An 18,873-nucleotide genomic window follows, 5' to 3' on the forward strand; every position below is an offset into this window, starting at 1 on the left:
GTCAAGATTGAATTTTCTGTGTGCAAGAATTTTTGGGTATGAGTTTACAGGTGAAATTTGAGCACCCTGAACTGGCCCTGCATTAGAGTGAAAATCCAGCAGTAGTTGTGTTATTTTCCTGAGGCTTGTAAATGCTCACCAGAGAGGCTATGTTGAGATGACCAAGCAAGCTTGAAGCAAGATGTAGTAAAAAACAGTGGAAGTGAATAAACTAGTTACTAGTGAATGTTAGTTAGTTAGCTAGTTACCAGCTAGTTTGAGTGAATGTATCTCTCTCTCAAGACCTCAGATTAGGTGTGTGCATCTAACACATCATAAAACCATAAATAAGAATAATTACTATGAAGTAGCTTGCAAAAAGTAGGTTCTCCCTCTTGCTTTACCCGTAAGTTGCTTCTACATTTTTGTTCTGAAGAGTGTTTCTCATTACAATTTGAACTGATTTCCAGCATGGTAAAAACGAGTCGTGTGTACTTTCTAATACCTACACACTACACTGCAGTGAGTTGTCTCTTGTAAGAGCAGTTTACTCTGTGTAGTAAAGCTTGATGTAATGAAAGAAAATGGACTAGCCAGCAGCTGTTATTTATGATTTTGTTCATAATGGTGTGCTACTTCCATCAAGACATCCCTTTGCTTCTCAGTATGACTGCTTCACAGTAGTACATTTCCTGAATGCATAAACACAGAGGGAATTCAGAAAAGAGACTGTAAATTACAAAGGCCTCTGGGACATTTTTCTGTTTAACATTACTGCAGTGTATATTTAAATGAAAAGGTAAATTTATCTGTCTCGTATCTGTCTGTCTCTACACTGTACACTAAGTCATTTTCAAGGCAAATTAATGAAAGAAGAGGAATAACTGTACTTGGCAGATTCTAATTATTCTGCTGCAGGAAGCTCTGAGATTGTACTGAAAGGAGCAAAGGATAAACAGAAGAGGCAAGAAGCGGCTCTGGTTGCAGAAGTAGGTGTGTGGGGATCTCACTGGATCCCATTTACCTCTAAGGCTTTATGTAAAAGGGGATCATGCCTTTTAACTTAGCTAGAAAAGAGTGATTTAAAAGCAATTTCTTCCATGCCAGTCTTGCAGGATTTCTCACCTTTCACACCTGTATTTTTCTCTTTCCTTCCCGTGCATCCTCCCACCACCCTGTGAGGTACCTCCCTTGCAGTCAGTGCAGTTAAGCAGCTGAACCTAGTAGCAAGGAGACATTTCTTCTAAAAGACCATCTCCTGGCACTTTGCCTCTGTCAGCATGAGTCTGCTTTTTGTGCCGGTGGGTGGTGAAACAATTTCTTCTGAGCGGTTTCTTGATTATTTTCATAGTGCTTTTGCAAATGTCTGTGGTGGGTGTCCTTCTCTCTGGGTTTTACCTGCATGAATTTTTACTGTACTGAGAGTTACTTTGGCCCCTCTCCAGCTCTGTGTTAAGCAAGCTTTGCAACCCACACAGAATTGCTTTGAAGCTAATTTAAGAGACTTAAGGAAGATTGATGAGGATTCCCCTCTGAAGAAAGGAAACCTCAGATCCTGTGGATTTGCTCTGTAGTGGTAACAGTTCTCTGTTATTTTTCCTGACTTCTGATTCATGTTCTATTTTAAGAAAACAAAAACTGGTGTCTAGTAAGAGCTGCTCTTATGTGTGGCCATTGGCTGGCTGCCAGAGCTGCCTATGGGGCCACTCCACATCTTACACTTGGGTCCATGCCACTGCTGCAATAAATAGGGAGTTTTGCTTGTGAAGTGCTATAGTCTTTAGCCCCAGACTGGTGTCTGTTTTGTAAGGTCAGAGGTTATGTGGGATGGAATGGGCTATGGACAGATGGTGTGGAAAGCAGCACATGATTCTGTTTGAATCAGTAAATTTTCTGCCCTGGCGTCTCAAGAGAGAATTTCTCCCTGCCTGCCAGGGCTGCCTGTTCAGGCTTGTGGGAGGGCAGGGTCTTTGTGACTTGCCTTCCTGAAGCACCAAGTGTTAGGACTTGTCAGTGGCAGATGTTGCTATGTGCCATTGTTCAACCTCAGGCATTGTTATCTCTGTACCTAAACACAGGTTTGAAAACCTTGATGCCACCATCTGTGAAGGAAGACTTTCTCTAGGGACTATTCCTTTCCCTTTACAGTTCCAGTCACCTTTCAAAGGTACTGGTGAGGGATTTTTGAAACAGTGTATGTTTAACAAAAATTTGTGACATTTGGAAATATGTGGGCAATGTTATGTCATTTACTATGAATTCCTTACACTTTTCTTTCCCAAATCTCAAAACGCAAATGTTGGTGTAAGTGTATTGAGAAATCTTCACTTAACAAAGGAAATACTTTATGTGAAATGGATGTTTGAAATTCAGTTCCAAGAAGTAAAACCTGAAGTAGTCATTCCCCTGTGCTGGGGTTTGCCAGGACTGAACAGAATGTTTTGCTTCCCCAGTGCTGTCTGTAACTTTGTGGTGGCTATAGCAGTGTGTGAGGGCAGCTGCTCTTCCCAAGAAGCAGAAAAAAAATTGCTAAATTTCACAAAACTGCTAAATCCTGTTTGTTTTAAATGATAAGGAATTATCTCAGAAAAACTATACAGGAGACATTGGAAACAATTATTTTAAAGGCAATGTTACAGTCTTAGTAAACCTAAATTATTGAACATTAATTTCTAATAAGGAGCGTTCCACCTTGGTTTATATGTCATTTTAGTCACTGTAAAATTTTTTGGTATTTCACACAATGCATGTCAGTCTAATGACAAGTTTAATTCTCACCTGGTTTTGATCAAGCACACACAGACATGGAAACAATTTCTATTTCTGGTATGTAATCCTTAATCTTGAAAGAGAGTTTGGGATAGACATTATTAGAATAGCTACTGTCTACCTAAGAATAATTAACCTACTGTGACTTAGGAGGTGTTTTCAAGTCTCAGAGATCTTCTGATTTCTTCTTGTTTCTTCTTCTCGTGTGTAAAAATCATGTTTTGTCTACAGGAAATAACTCTTTCTGACAAGACAAACTAATCACTAATCAAACTAATCACTTTTTAACTGGATAGTAATGCATTGATGAGCAAGTCAGGAAAATGATAAAATATTTCTGAACATTCAGATAATTGTTCACAGTTCAAAAAATATATACATTAGAACCATATGGACAAGATTTTGGATTTGTGTTTTACAGCAATATTTCAAAACCTGTGTTGAATCTTACCTTAGAAGGTTAATTTTAAATGTGTAAAGGTTCGGGGTTGGTTTTTGTCTAGAAGGATTTTAGATTTTGTAAAATCAAGATGATTTCAGGTGCACTTTCCTTACCCAAACAATTATAATTACATACATCTTCTAATTCTCTCCATTATGTAAACAGATAAAATAGTTCTGAAAGGGAGAAAAAGCAAAACTAAATACTCAGAAATTGCTGAGGTTTTTAATTTTTAAAAATGGAATTTTCTTATCAGTGTCAGTAATTTTACATACTTTTAGTTATGTGGCACAATGTGAGTATGCAGACAGATTAGTTTTATTTATTTATTGGGATGATTGTGTCACTTTCTTCAATATTCAAAGATACTGATTTCATACGTACTTGCAAGAGAAGTGCATATTGGATGATTGCCAAAATTACTTTCAGTTCTCTGTGTAAGTATCAAGGTTTGGCCATGTTACCTTTGTAGCTAAATGAAAGAAAAGCTTCATCTGCAGCCTCTGTTGTTCAAACCTTTTTGGTTTTCTAAAATACTTAGTTTTGCCTCCTAGTGACTAGAGATGGAGAGGATACTTCTTGTCATTGCAGACACAGAGGTGGATAAATACAGAGCCTTTCTGAGTTTAGGTCTGAGAAGCTAGCTGATAGTTCACCTCTTTCCTAAGTGAAGATTCACCTCACATAAATACTGTACATTTAAAGCAAATGATAATTAGGAGAACAAAGACCTCCTCAGGAATGAATGTATTGAACTTTTTTATCCTGGTTAACCGCTAAGTAAATTTACAAGCCAGATCACAGAGCTATTAACTGTATATGCTTGTAAAACTTAATCTGTAAACTGTCTTTGATATAACCATCCATTGACTTTCTCTAGTGAAAATGGAGTGCAAATTACTTTCAAATGCTAAGTTTAAAAATCAAAAGATAACACACCACTCTACAAATATATATGTATGCACTAAAGAAGAATGATGGAAGATTTGGCTCTGTTTTGCTCATATATCTTAATTTTCATGTAATTTGTAGCAATGAGCAGCTGTCTTACTTTCTCCTTCCATCACAGTAAGTAGACTAGAGGCTATAAATGTATCCCTCAGTCTTTGCCTTCTGAATTGAAAGTGATTCTGGCACTGAGCCCCCACTGCCGTGTGACACAAGGGCATTAGTATGACACTAACAGGTACAGCTATTCCAGGACTGCTCTACTGCTCCAACATTATGGTCCTAGAATAGCACCAAGGGTTGCACACTGCAGGAGTGCCCTGTCAACCATGCAACATTGCTGTTGCATTCCTAAAGGCTGAAGATACTTATTTTTAGCATGTCCCACCTTGAATGGTGAGTTTCAGCATTCATAATAATATTCCTGAAGTGTTTTTCTCCATTCTTTTCAAATTGATTTTCCTAACTTGTCCTCTTCTTACATATGCTGACTTTAGTGACTTAAGACCTTATTGGAAAATATATGAACAATGAGTAGTACTGTGTGACTGGCACAAGTGGATCTCTCCTATCTGTGATAAGCAGGAAAAAGTAGTACCCTTTTATGAGCATTTACCACTGTAAAAGCTGACAGCATCTAAAGTTAGGCATGGAACACCATCTTGGGAAATCCTTTTTAGGGCTTGCCCTTTGCAGTTTACCTTAATCTTTGAGATAGAAGCTCGTCTCTTTATTGGTTACATGAATAAACCATTCGACTTGCTTCAGAGATAACAGCTAATTTAAAGGTGAGATTGAATCAGTTGTTGAAAATAGTCTATTTGGAGAAGCTTAAATAGCTTCACATATCTTAGTGTCTCACTGAATTGATTTCCACCCCCTTCCCTCGTGTGTTCATCTTGGAGGGAGAGGTAATAATTATTTTAGCAAAGATAGGACTGAAAACCCTTAAATTGCAAATGTCAGCTTGACATGAGTCTTTTTTTTCTGTTGAGATTTCATTTAATGGTATGTTATTTTATCTTAACTGATGACAATAAAAGCCCTACAGAAGTCAGTTTTCAGGGAGTGGTTATATGAAAGGTAAAGTCCTCATTCAGAAACCAGCAGTAAAATTAGTGGCATACTTTAATAATCAGGAAAGGACTGGTCAATGGCAGTTAAGTTTCTAGAAGTGTAGAAAGGCCAGATGCTTGCTTCCTGCAAATTGCCAGCAACAGCTGGAGTTGACGGATGGCATTTTAGGGAAGAGTCTCTGCAACTCCTCATCATCAGACTCAGCAGTTCTCCTGTTCAACAGTTATTTTATTCGTTTGTAGTGTTCAGGTGACTATTTAGTGTGAAAATCCTTTTTCAATACTCTGCTGTTCTGGCAAGAACTTTGTCAGTTAAGATACAGTTTTGGCAGCAGTTGGAAACTGATTTCATCTCTGTAAAAACACCTTTAGACTTTTGTTCTTTTTTCTTTTTCTTTTTTTTTTTTCCATCTACTGGGTACTGTGAAGTACTGAATTTTTATCTGTAATATGTCTAGAGGTTTTGGTAAAGCCTTTGGAGGTAGATATGATTTCATTTGAAATTCCTCACATTTCTTTAGCAATGATTAAAGTAAAATTAAATGTGATTACTTTGTTTTCAGTGTGCCAAGTGGATTTACATGTTTCACATTACAGGCAATGCTCAGAATAAATGTGTTGCATAGGTTCATGTTACTGATGAGGTTCATGTGTAAAAATAGAACCCGTTGGTCATGTGCTTTACCAATCATGGTAGGACTATCTCCTTTTAAAGCAGAGATTGTAGACATGCAACTCAATTATAAGAATGTGTCTTCATTTACTACATTTTTGTTCTAATTAGAGTAGAAGCTGCAATGATGTTAAAGCAAGGCAGTGAAAAGGAATCAGCCAGAATTTTAGGACAAGGAACAAACTGCATTCACAGCCATGTGTTTTGCTTGATTGGCAAAATATGACACAGTGGATCCCAAATTAGAGTATGCAGGCAGAGACATGCATCAAAACAAGAAGATGTAGGAACTGTGTTAAGCAATTATAGTCTTTGTTTGTGTACATGGAGTTCAGTTTTTAACTTCACACAATGTTGTGGTAGCAATAGAAGGACATGTGAAAGCATGTGCTCTGTGGATACTTGGTGTCTGGGGAGCTGGTTTCCTTTCAGGAATAAAGCCAGTGGTCAGTTCAGCTGTCTTGACAGACTCGGGATTCTGCAAGGTTGGGTCTCCTGGTTCTAGTTGTTCAGTAATGTCCGAAAAATACACCAAAGTGCTACAGAAGTTTGTGTCGTGGCTTGTGTTACCATCCTGACAAGGCTGAAGTGTCCAGAGAGAATCTGAAAGACTGGGCAGTGCTTACCTGTCCCCTTTTAGACTGTCCCCTTTTGCTGGATACAGACCTTCCTTGGTGAATTCATCTGTGAGGAAATCTGGTTTTATCTGTTTGTTCTCTGTGCCACCTCAGTCTTTTGCCAGCTCTTTCACATGTGATGGACCATGCAGCCCTAATGTTTTCATAAGCACAGCTCCCTTGCAGAGAACTGTATTCTTCTTGTAATATTTTCTTACACGGTTTTGTGTGTAGAATTGATGGATAAGATACCTAAAGGTGATACTATCATACCCTTTGTATTCTCTCATTTTGATACATTGTCCAGAGCTGCTAAGCAACCAAGCGGCTGGTGCTCATTTACTGGACCTGACCTGGCAATTGGTGCAAGTTGCTCAGAAGACCCATCAGACACCATACAAATGATTACCTCTGGTTCTTGTTAACAGCACTTGTGGAGAGTTACAGCACTAAGTGCATTTTGTATTTCTTTTTCTGTGGTCTTAGGTTTTCTACCCTAGCAAAGATGGCACTAAGATCCCAATGTTTATTATTCACAAGAAAGGAATTAAATTAGATGGTTCTCATCCTGCCTTCTTGTATGGATATGGAGGCTTCAACATATCAATTACACCAAGCTACAGGTAAGTAGGGTGATTCACACCTTCTTTTGAAGTATCTGGCATTAACAGCTGTCACAGACTGTGGGCAGGGTGCGCCATGAATCTGACAGGATGCATTTCAGGTTCCTAAGAAGCAAAATGGAGGCTATAAGGGCTGCCCAGGCATCATTTGTCTGCTCTGTTAGTTCTGAATTCAAGGGTTTTACCCAGGCTCACAGAAGAAATTATGTCAGAGCAGAGAAGTGCTCTGCTCTCCTGAGGTTTGCAACAGTCACCCTGCCCTTAGGATTACACCTTAACCTCTTTTTGCTCTGTCACTGAGTTCAACAGAAAAATGTGGAAACATATATTAAGGAAATATTTGAGCCCTTTGCTGAGCTAATAACATAGGAAGTTCTCTTTTTTCCAAGTTGAACAGTTACCTATGTCTAAACATTATAGAAAATCAAATGTTTATATAAATTAATATAAATAATAAAAATTTGGCTGCATTTTCATATTATACTTTTGAGATTATATTGGAAACAAAATCCTTCTGTGTCTCATATGATCAGGAAGGAGGATCTTGAAACACTAATGATACTGTGTTCACAAATGCAAAGCAACATGTTGTAAATCAAAAATTCTCTGTTCAGAACAGGCTTTGTAGCTCTCAAAAGCTATAAGCTGTATTGCATAGACGATCTCTTTAAAGAAAATATTTCTTAAGCAAGGCAGTTTGAATAGACTTGCCAAGAGGCAGTGCTTGAATAGCTAAGAAATGCTCCTAGGTGAGGCAGAGGAAAACTGAAATGGAAAGGGCTGAATAGAGAACAGATTTTCAGGAAGCAGAAGAGCAGCTCACCATAGAAAAATAATCTATTATGAAACAATCCTTTTAAGTTTAGGTGCTACCTAAAGCAGTCTTGCTTTAGAGTTAAAACATTTAAAGAAATCCTTTGCAGTGCTTGCCTTTCTTATTTGCTGTGATTGTATTTCTGAATAGCATTTACAGTTCCTTGTGATTTTTAGCAAATACCTTTTCTAACAACGGACCTCCCATCTTGTGTTCTGTTTATTATTTGTAAGCTTTTTAACTGCCTCATAAAGCTACACTAATATTTTCCTGTGGTTCTTGGGAGACATAATTATATAACTAGCATAGTTTTAAAATTCTTTTTTACTTGGGTTCAGCTACTTTTCAGATTTATTACAGTTTATTGTAGATGCTGAAAACTGTGATAAAACTTACCATGTTAAAAGAATGTAAAGTAAGTATTACATATCTATTGGTTTAAGGTAAAATTTCACATACTGCAGAGCTGACATGAACTGGTTGCTGGCAAAAGGAGAAGTTATTTCACAGTGCCTACTTCCACCTCCCATCCATTGGCCCTGGTGCTTGCTGGAGCCTTTGCTAAGCTGATTTACCTCTCAAGAATGACAGAAAACTATCCCAGCGAAACAGAGTGGGTGGTTTTCTGCCATTTTGGCGAGCTAAAAATTGATTCTCGTAGGAGTCCAGCAAACAGCAGCAAGAGGGTGCAGCTGACATTTAGAAGAGAGGAAGATGGGAGGTAGGAGCAGTGACCTATATTTTCCTGAACCCTATGAAACCTTCATTATACAGTTCACAAATTAAGAATATGAATCTGTAACAGTCCCTTAGAAGTAAATGCAGAGATAACTACCAATGACCTCCAGATCAAAATGTATTATCCCACTGACAATGTAAATAAAACGAGATTGGCCACACTTACTCTCTCCCTTTAACATCAAGATACGATTTCTCAGCTTTCTCTTTCTAAGAGAAAGAAAAGAAAAGCCAAAGCCTTCAAATACATGTTTATGACTAATAACTTGAGAATTGAGTACTTGGCAAGGGAATGTGTTCCAAAAGTAGGCAGGCAAAATCAGGGAAATTGTGAGAGAGAATTTATGCCAGAATAGCGGGATGTCCAGTTCACCCTTTACCTTGCAGATTCCACAAATGTTTTACTCCATCCCTGTTACTATGTACTGCAATTCTCCACAAGCAGTTCCCAAGTCCAGGTGCTGTTCCATACAGTTTTTATGACCACAGGCATGAGTGCTAGAAAGCAGCCACAGGATGGCCAAGGCTGAGGCTTGCCTCGTGCCTCACTCACCCTATCCTGAGCTAAGATGTAGCCATGGAAATGTAACCAAGTAGTAGCCAACTGACCTTTAAAAAATAAAAAAACAAAAAAAAATTCCTGGCTAAATACTCCTGGGCTTTTTTATTTAAACTTAAGGTTTATAAAACTCTCCACAAAGTGTTCCATCTTCTCCTTTCCAGTGGTTCAATTCTGTCCTGTATGTCTTCCAGCCTGTACAGTATTTTCATATTGGTGTTTCACACCAATTATCATGAGCCAGCTCTCTGGTTTGGGGAGCTTATTTCTGCTTAATTCACAAACTGGTGTTTCTTTTCACATAAAAAATGAAAAAAAAAAATTCACTGAAAGCAATGGAAACAAACCAACAGGTTACAGGATCCAAAAATAACTCCAAGAATGATAGGTCAAAGTCATTCAGTCAGTTACAGCATTGGTTTATTTTTGAATGCAAGCATGCATTTTTCATATGCTTCTCTGGACTGGAGAGCTGCATTTGGTGGCATTTTGAGATGGTGCTTGCTAGAGCACTGTCATTAATTATACAGCCCACATAGCAAGTGAAGGCTGATGGAACTGATACCAGTGGCTTGGCAGAGCTGCTGGGGAAATGCCATCACAAACCCACCACTAATGCCTCAGATTTGGCTAACTCTGCTGTAGGAACCATCATGTTTCCCTTCACTGTTCTGTGTGTGCCTGCGTGGGTACAGGAGAAGCAATTTCTAACTCATCTTGGAATACAGCTGGTTGTGCAGCAGACTGTGAAATTGCATTTCACTGCCAGGTTGTTCCCAGCCTTTAAGCAAAGAGGTGGCGCGGGGAAGAGAGACTTTCAGGCTGGAGAGAGGTCAGGCAACAGAGCAGCCCTCAGTGCAGAGCGGATGATTACTCCTTATTCTGTTACTGCTCTCTTCAGCTCCACAAATGCTGGAAAAGCAACCAAATCCAGTAGCTCAGGACTTCTTCACTGTCACCTGTGCACTAGCCTGCATTTTTGTGTCAATTCTAATATTTGACAGCAGATCAACAATTCTACAGTAGTATTCTTGCTCTGTGAAACACAGTTCCTCACATTGTTCTCTACTGTAAAATCAATATCTGATGTATTATTTCTTGTTTAATGCTCCTTAAGTGTGATTAGAGCGTCTGGAAGGAGCTCTTCAGGGCAGGAACTATCTTCTGATCCCTCCACTGACTCTGTCCTGACCCTGTTGCCCCTTCCTTTACCCTGCTTCCAGGAGAGAAGGAAGAACAGGGATAATGAGCAAAAGGCTACAGAGACTGTTGGCAGGAGCAGAGAGCCAGACTTTGCCTTGCAGAATGAGACATTTCATAGCCATGCAGGTTGACTGGGCAGTTTGCTGTGACTCAAGCTGACTTGAAATCAAATCTGGAAGCAAGAATCCACCTGGAAAAGCACAGGAGGCAATAGTAGGGCTGTATGTGAAACTTGAGCTTCGTGCTGTCTGATTACTTGGAATTTTCACTTTATAAAAAAGTAATAAATCTGGATTCTATACTTACAAAACCTGCTTCCTTGAACTTAAAAGTAAAGTTCGAGAGAAAAACTTTGAGAACATTTGTTACAAGCTTGGACCTCCAAGTATTGGTTAAGTTCAGGTCCTGGCTCACAGTGAGCCTTCAGACGGGCACAGTTTCCTTCAGCAGATGGAAGAGGATGGACTGTCTTGTGGAATATTTTATTTTTTAAGTATTTTCAGGCAATATGTTTGGGAAGCAAACATACCTTTAGTTCTTACTTGCTACTTCTGATTATTAGGGAATCAAGTAACTTTTGACCAAGAGGTCCGAAGTTTGAGGCAGACAGGGAAAAGAAGTGAAGAATATTTTGGAGGTTTTGTGATTCTACGTACCAAAAATTAAGAAGCCGCAGTCCCATGAGGCAACCTGTTGTCAGGTTACTCCACATCAGCTGTGTAGCAACCTGTTGAAATTAAAAGAGTCCTGGAGTTTGACAGAGTAACGCTCTCTGACCTTTGCACAATGTGCTTATAGAATATCAATCTTGCATTTGATCAGCATGTCACAGCACTCTAAGGAAAATGCAATTTACAGTGATGGTCTTGAAACTTGATTTTACAGAAGCTGAGATAATTCATGCCTCCTGAGCCATCCATGGGACTGGATAACCAGCCTAGGTAGAAGGTTTTCCTTTGATGGTTATGAAAATAAAGAAGTCTCTTATCAATTATCCTTGTGCTTTTCATTTCCTTACTCCTTGATATATATGCTCAAGAACACGTTCCAGTACATAGGTAATTGCTTTGAGAGGTATGAAAACTTCACCTGTTGTGACACTACATCCACATCAGACACACTGTAGGACTACCATTTTTCAAGCCATTTCTGATAAGCAGTAGTGGGACTTAAAGGTAAAAAGACCCAATCCTTGCCCTTGTGTGGTGCTCCAACCTGCTGCCACCTCAGGACCACGTCAGCCGAAGGTTCGATGGCATTAAATAAAAAGACAGGTCAGTGGAGTAGTCCAAAAAGCAAAAAGGTTTAATGACAAAAGTAACAAACAGTAAAAGCTGAACCACAATGTAGGACAAGCTCCAAAGACCCCAAAATGGGGTAGGTAGGCTGTATTTATAGAGCAGGGTAAAGGGTGGAACCTGAGGGTGAGGGTCCAGTAGGAAATGGAGATTAGGAATATGCAAAATTATGCACCAAAGGACAACCAATCAAAGAAGAACTGGGGAACCTTCTGGAACTACAGCCTTCTGTGAACAGAACCATTTACATGCCACTTTGCCAGGGAGCAATGCTCACCCTAAGGTAACGTTGGCCTACAGAGCAGACTCCCTTGGTTTTTGGTTGATCTCTATGGTCTGATCAACCCCAATACCCACCCTTGTGGTTGAACAAATTCGTTTTCTGCAGACAGTGGTTTCTGGGTGAGCAAAGAATTCAGGTAAATAAGAAATTTAAACCTAGTAGAGGTGGGAAAAAAAAGACTTGTTGAGCTTAATTTTTAACATTTTACTTGTCTCCTTAGCATATGTATGGTTGGCCTTCTGCAGCTTCTGCTGTGTGCAGATCTGCAGATTGATCTGCCTCAACAGATCAACCGTTAACATTTTTTATTTGTTAAATATAATTTTAATTACCTCCATTAATTTTAAAGATAGTAATATCTTCAATACTTCTGCAATTTGGCATTTAAAAAAATATGCTATTTTAGCTTTCAGACAGGTTCAGGAGATAGTAGGGGAGGCAGAACCTATAATTTCATGTTATACTATTTGTTTTGTATTTAGCAATGTGAGAGAAAAATGGATGAGAATGCAGTTGGCCAGCTGCTGATTTGACTGCTGACCATGTCACAGAAGTAGATACAGAATTTTTCTTTGCAACCACAGTATTGCAAAGGTCCAAAAGAAGTATATTAAGCAGAAGTTAGGTTGAAAATACCTCTCATAAGCAAAGATCAAGTGCTGATCTTAAGTCTTAATTCTTTGATTTCTTCCTTCCCTCTCTGAAGAAGTAGAAGTCCCATGAAAGAGGAACAATTCAGAAAGCTGTGGAGGTCCAGTGGTACTGCATAATTCTAGTCTGCTTTGAAGATAATTTTTGTAAATGGTGACAGAGTCTGAGTGGTCATCTGTTAGGCCAAACCAATGGCCACTCTCCTTTGCAGAGCAGAACTAACGAAGGAGGAACGCAGCACTGGTTCCTTCCTTTCCTAAAGCTGCTGGGAGTTTCATTTCCATGGATAACCATTAAAAAATTGAACTACTCAGGTTCACCATCAAGAGGGACTTAATTCACAATTTCATCATTGATTTTGGGAGAGATCTTTCCCTCAGAAGTATTTTTGTTGAAGTGGTAGGTGTATAAAAAGTGGAAAATAAAAATAATCCTGTTACCTGTTTGCTTTTTCAGCGTGTCAAGACTTATCTTTGTGCGACACCTGGGAGGTGTTCTAGCAGTGGCCAACATCAGGGGTGGGGGCGAATATGGAGAGACCTGGCACAAAGGTAAGTCAGTCAAAGCACAGGAACAAAACTGCAAGCTTAGCAATGAAAATGACAACATTTTCTTTTCACTCCCTCTTCCATGCTCACATCTCTTTTTGCATTTTACTTGTTCTGCAAAAATGTAGATCTTTTTCCTTACTTATATGTTAGATCTGTATGTTGTCCAGTGTTAATCTGATGGTTTTTATTAGATTATTTGCATTTTTGCAACGTACTTAAAAACAGTTTTGTACAAAGACAGTATTTTCCAAGTAAAATTTGGTTTCCAAGGAAAACTGTGGGTTTTTAAGCAAGGTCAAGTACCCTGGACGTAAACACTGGAAAATGCAGCTATTTGTCTCGAGCTGATCTTACAAAAAACGTGTGTCTGTTGCAAAAGACCTGGCTTTCACGTATCTCTTTCATTATTTCAGGTGGCCAATAAAAGTTCTGTCAATCTCTTTTCCCCTTTTCTTAACACTTTTGATGTACTTTGGTCCATGATTTTCCCTTCAAGTCCTTGTCTTCATCATTTAATTGTCTTTGTCCACTTGCCTTATTGTTGACAACTCTCCACATTCCTCCACCAGGGGAAAAAGTTTGAAAAGGTCCTTCTTATTTCAGCAACATACCTGTCCTTATTTAATGGTGACATTTTACTCATATTCCAAGAATATGGTGCATAAGTTGCTGGAAATGTTGTCAGCAAGGCAAATGTACCACAACAGTGATGCTTATGATCTAGCAATTTGCCATGGCAGTAATCCATAATATCTTTTTATCAGACAAAATGGTATTTCCAAATCATTGCATCTTGATTTTACTGTTTCATCTGTGGCAACTATTTGTCTGGGTCATTTCCTCACAATTGAGTTAATTATGTAATAGTTTCATAAATAGAAGCTGTATGTGCTTGCAGATACAGGATATTATTGCTAAAGATGAAGTATCCTTCATTAATTTTAATTTGCAGATTGATTTGTAGTAGATTTTAATAAAATTTATTGTAATATGATAATGCTTCTTTGATCCTCCTATTTCCTGCTTGATTTTGACCCAAGTCTTTTACTGCAGTTTGAAATAAAATATGTATCTGTTCTTTTTTAATTCCAGAAGTTTTTTTTCACCTAGGTTTAATATTATAAATAGAATTCTGACCTTACACCAGCCTAGTGTTTTGAGCAAGGAGAAAGATTTATTTCCGCTTTATTCCCACATACTTGAAGACTTCTTTGTTGTCCCAGTATGTCTCTCTTCAACGATCTTATTAATACAAGAATTATGTGTATTAAAAAAAAAGACAAATACAAATGTACTGGTTTCAATTCTGCAAAATCTTTATGACTAAATGTCAGACTTATCTTGCTAAACTTCTGTGACACAGAAACAAAGCAACCATTGTAAACTGGTTGTCTAGGATCGGTTGATGGAGAATGGAGATAAAGAGACACCTCCAATAGCTCATTTCACTTAATTTAGGGTAAAATTAATTGTCCTAGAGGTTCCTAGACCATAGGGGGAACCTTAGGCAATCAGCTTGGAATAAATATCCAGGTTTTAAAGACAGTAGAAGAAACTGGACTTCTCTTTCTGCATCCTTTAAGCCCCGCTTGCCTGGCTGGGCCACTGCCTTTGCTACAATAATGCAAGGACTTTCTTCCTAGTTCCCATTTCTTACTAGCATTTAATTGCCTGAGATTAACATGGTCTTTAGGTATGATAACCTTTGAGGAGAATCTAATTTTAGTCTCTTGGCCAAGCAAGCAAGATTTGGAATTGTGAATTCTCTAAGCTGATACTCTTCTACTAAAAGAATTGAAAGATTGTAGGGAAAACTATCCTTTTCCTTCCCTATCCCACCCTGCAAAAAATTTTTTTTTCAGACCTGGAAGTCTTATCAATGATGTCATTTGAACCAACATTTTCTGTCATTACTTACTCCCTTATACATCTGATGACATAGGGAATTTCATTCAACATGACAGCAGTATCTTAAACATTTCCATATTGAAAATTAATTAATAAAATTTCAGTGCAAGATGCAACTCTGAAGTCCCTTTTTAACCATAGCTTTATATCATCTGGTTTGAAAACAACTAATAGGAAAAAAAGTAAATTACCAGCCACATAGTATATATCCAGGAAATTAGAAGTGCTTATTTTACATAGCTTGTTTATTGCCTTAAGAAACTGTCGCTGAGTTTAATGATGTTAAAGTCCCATTAGCTAAAACCTCAAGTGGGTTTTATGTGGTCATTTTGTATATATTTTGCTGTGCAAAGCTTTTAGCTTTCCTTTCACTGGTTAGGAACATTACCTGGCACTGACTCCACAGTATAGGTATGTATTATTCAGAGTTTCTGAAAGCATCAGAGTTATTGACAGAACCATCTTATAGCCTCTCTGTGTTGATAGAATCTCTCGTTTTTGCTGTTTTTCTGAGCTGCATCAATTATTAAAATATTCATGAAACTGGAATTGTTCCCAGGTATTTTTGCACATATGTTTTTCTGAAGAGATGGTATCAAAGGGATTTTATGGTATCGGCTGATTTGTTTTGTTTCCATGCTAGGTGGTATCTTGGCCAACAAACAAAATTGCTTTGATGACTTTCAGTGTGCTGCCAAATACCTCATCAAGGAAGGCTACACATCCCCAAAGAAGCTGACTATTAATGGAGGATCAAATGGGGGCCTCTTAGTTGGTAAGAACTGCTTGTCTATTTCCCAGATTTGGTGCTGGGCTTATTAAAGTAAGCAGGCAAAAATTGTTGAGATTTGCCTGTCAAAAGTCGCCAGAATGTCAATGCATTAATGTATACCAGGTGTTAAATATGTACAGTAGTACTTCATTTGCTTTTTGCATAGGACATTGGAATTCTTCAGTCTCTGGCAAAGGCTGACTGTTAAAAGCCACACAGTCTCGTGTAGTAGCTAACCCAGTGGTAGAATCACACAGAAAGTAGGAATGCTCTAAAAAACTTTTTTTTTTTACTTACTTTTCTTTCTTCAGGTTAACCATTACAAAATAACTACTGACCTATTAATTTATGTAGCATTGGGAAAGTGTGTGTGGTCTGTTAAAAATGCATCTTGTTCACTTAAAATTCACTGCTGTGTCCTTAAATTCAAGGAAATTCATAGCCTCCTCTTAAACAGAGGTGTTGCCACAGAAAGATCTTGTATTCTGAACAGTCTAAGAGCTACAAAATATATTTCTGATAAGATCCCTATCTGAAAGCATCTGAAAGTAACAGAAGAAAAAAAGAAGGTGATTTTTTGTGCAATTTGGAGAGGAAAAGGAGACACAAAGTAATAGTATCAGGGTCTGTTTGCCTTTTTTTAAGCAGCATGAAAGGTGACAGTATGATAGATTTGAGCTACTTATGTGAGAAGGGGGTAAAAAAGGCACCTCAAGCTCATAGACCACTGAGTTAATAGAAAACGAGCAGTTTTACTAGGCCCATTTTGCATGCTCTTCTTTTTTTCTTTAGCTGCTGCTGCATACTGACTCTATTGATATTTTTCTATTTTTCAGTGAATTAGCATCCAGCATAAGAAACAGAATTTGGAATTATACAGATCTTTGGTCTAAGCCATCTTGGCTAGACCTGTATTATTATTTTTAAAAAGCAATTGTTTCAAAGATCAACAAGTATTTGTAAAGTTTTATTTTGGTTTTTGCTTATATGCTTCTCAATAACCAGTGGCAGAAAGTGTTTATGCATTGAAAATAGAAATGGGTGATTATGATAAAGGATTAAAGGGTTTGTACTCCATTTGGGAATGCAGGCATTTTACAAGTCAGTTTTATGTGAGCCTAAATATACAGTTGGAAAAACTGCAAAAAATTGCAGGTAAACTTTGAATATGTTACATAGCTTCTGAAAATATTGTTTTATTGTTTTGTGGACTTCAGCTTCAGTCAGGATGAGGCTCATCCTACCCAGCTTCAATAATAAAACTCCCTGGTTTACTGGCTGAACTATTCAGCTGGGCTCCTTGTGTTAATAAGGGGAAGCAGGTGATAGCTGCATGAACTACATCATTCTCGTAGGAGAGAGGTGTTAGGAATCTAGACCTCCATGCTGTAAAAAATCTTGTTAGAACCCTTCCCTGGAATTTACTGGTAGATTACAGTCCAGCAGGATTTCCATGCTCTTGATGAGCCACATAGGGATTTTCCTTGACTGAGTAGTTAGGTGAATTCAGGAAGTTCTTGTAAAGTCTTTTTTATCAAAGCAAGAATAAATTTTGCAATAGTTGTTAATGCACCATTAGAGATCATAACTCATTTTGTAAGTTCAAGGACCCACTGCCAGATTTTCTTTGTTCTTGTTTATTGAAGAAAAAGCTGACAAGGAAGAGTATTGTCACTCTTCCAGAATACTGTTTCCTTTTAGTCAGACTAACAGGAGGTGATTCTGAGGACTGCAGGGCCCTGAGCTTGTCTTGCCTCATTCAGCCACAAAACAAGACTTCCTTGTCCTGCACTGTGATCCCCAAGCTGAGCAGAGCAGCACAGCTGTGAGCTGAAAACCTTCCTGCAAATGCAGTGTTTGACCTCTCGTGTTTGCCTAGACAAAGCCAGTTCCGACGTTTTGAAGGCTTATTTTTGTACTGAATTTTAAAGCTAAATGTTATGTTTAGAAGAATAAAATTCATAAATAAATTGTTGTTCCAATTTATGCTTTATTAATGCATATAACTAAATATTGTGGCTAACTTAAAAGGTACAATGTGCATGGATGAGTGTCTCCATAGGTGATTTCTTACTGAACTACTTAAGGAACTAGCAAGGAGCAATTTCTTCCAAAATCCTGAGCAACAAATAGTGCTCCAAGAGACCTCTGAAATAAAGAGTATTAAAATAAAATGTTATGGTAGTTGTTTTAGCTTTTGTTCCTACCACAATATAATCTATGTTCATTAAAAACAAAACAGCTTGAAGGAGAGGGATCTGATCAAAAGCTTCTGTTAAAACCTTAAGATCTTTTGCATAGCATCTCTTTAAGGCTCTTTATATACCTTATGGAAATGACTCATAAATAAGAAAGAGTTAGCATAGTTACATATCAGAGATGACCAGAAGCAAAATTTCATTTTGCAGAAAGTAAAAATCATATTTAAATGAAGAAAATGGGTATATTGTAAACTCTTGGCAGGGACAGACAGATCACAGGAGAGTAATGAGCAAATTGCTTCCAATATTAAGATTAGCAATGACATTTTTCTATGCACATCAGAGGCAGGAAGCTGACCAGATGATCTGTGGGACTTGCAGGTTAGTGAGATGTAAAAATAGCATTAAAGAAAAGTAATGGCAAAGCAGAGCAACTAAATGGTCTGTTTGTATTGATGTTCCCTCCTAAGGAGTGTGGGGGGAAGTTCCTGCACCAGTCTGTCATGGGGAATATTCTCGGGATCTGACTCCAGTTGAAGCATCAGCAAGGAAAGTTTTGGAATGAATCAATCCAATGAAAAGTAGTGTGTTGCCAAGACCAGATGGTGCACATGCAGGATCCTAAGTGAACTCTGATATGATATTACAGGCTACTAAGCCTGAATATCTGAGGAACAGAAGGGGGCAAGTGTATAATGCCAAGTTTTAAATGGTTCATGGTGATCCACAAGCTGCAGATGAGTAAATCTGACTTCCCTGATGGGCAAG

General features: G+C 38.2%; 1 protein-coding gene across 1 annotated transcript in view; it reads left to right on the forward strand.

Annotated features, from left to right (window-relative positions):
• Positions 1–18,873, forward strand: part of PREP (prolyl endopeptidase) — an 85,759-nt gene that overhangs the window by 62,778 nt on the left and 4,108 nt on the right. Inside the window, exons 11-13 of the mRNA XM_015622340.3 lie at positions 6,991–7,127; positions 13,130–13,224; positions 15,776–15,907. Coding sequence (XP_015477826.1) covers positions 6,991–7,127; positions 13,130–13,224; positions 15,776–15,907 — 364 coding nt within the window. The remainder of the gene's footprint in view (positions 1–6,990; positions 7,128–13,129; positions 13,225–15,775; positions 15,908–18,873) is intronic.

This window comes from Parus major, chromosome 3 (genome assembly GCF_001522545.3).
Source record: "Parus major isolate Abel chromosome 3, Parus_major1.1, whole genome shotgun sequence".
Lineage (NCBI taxonomy): Eukaryota > Metazoa > Chordata > Aves > Passeriformes > Paridae > Parus > Parus major.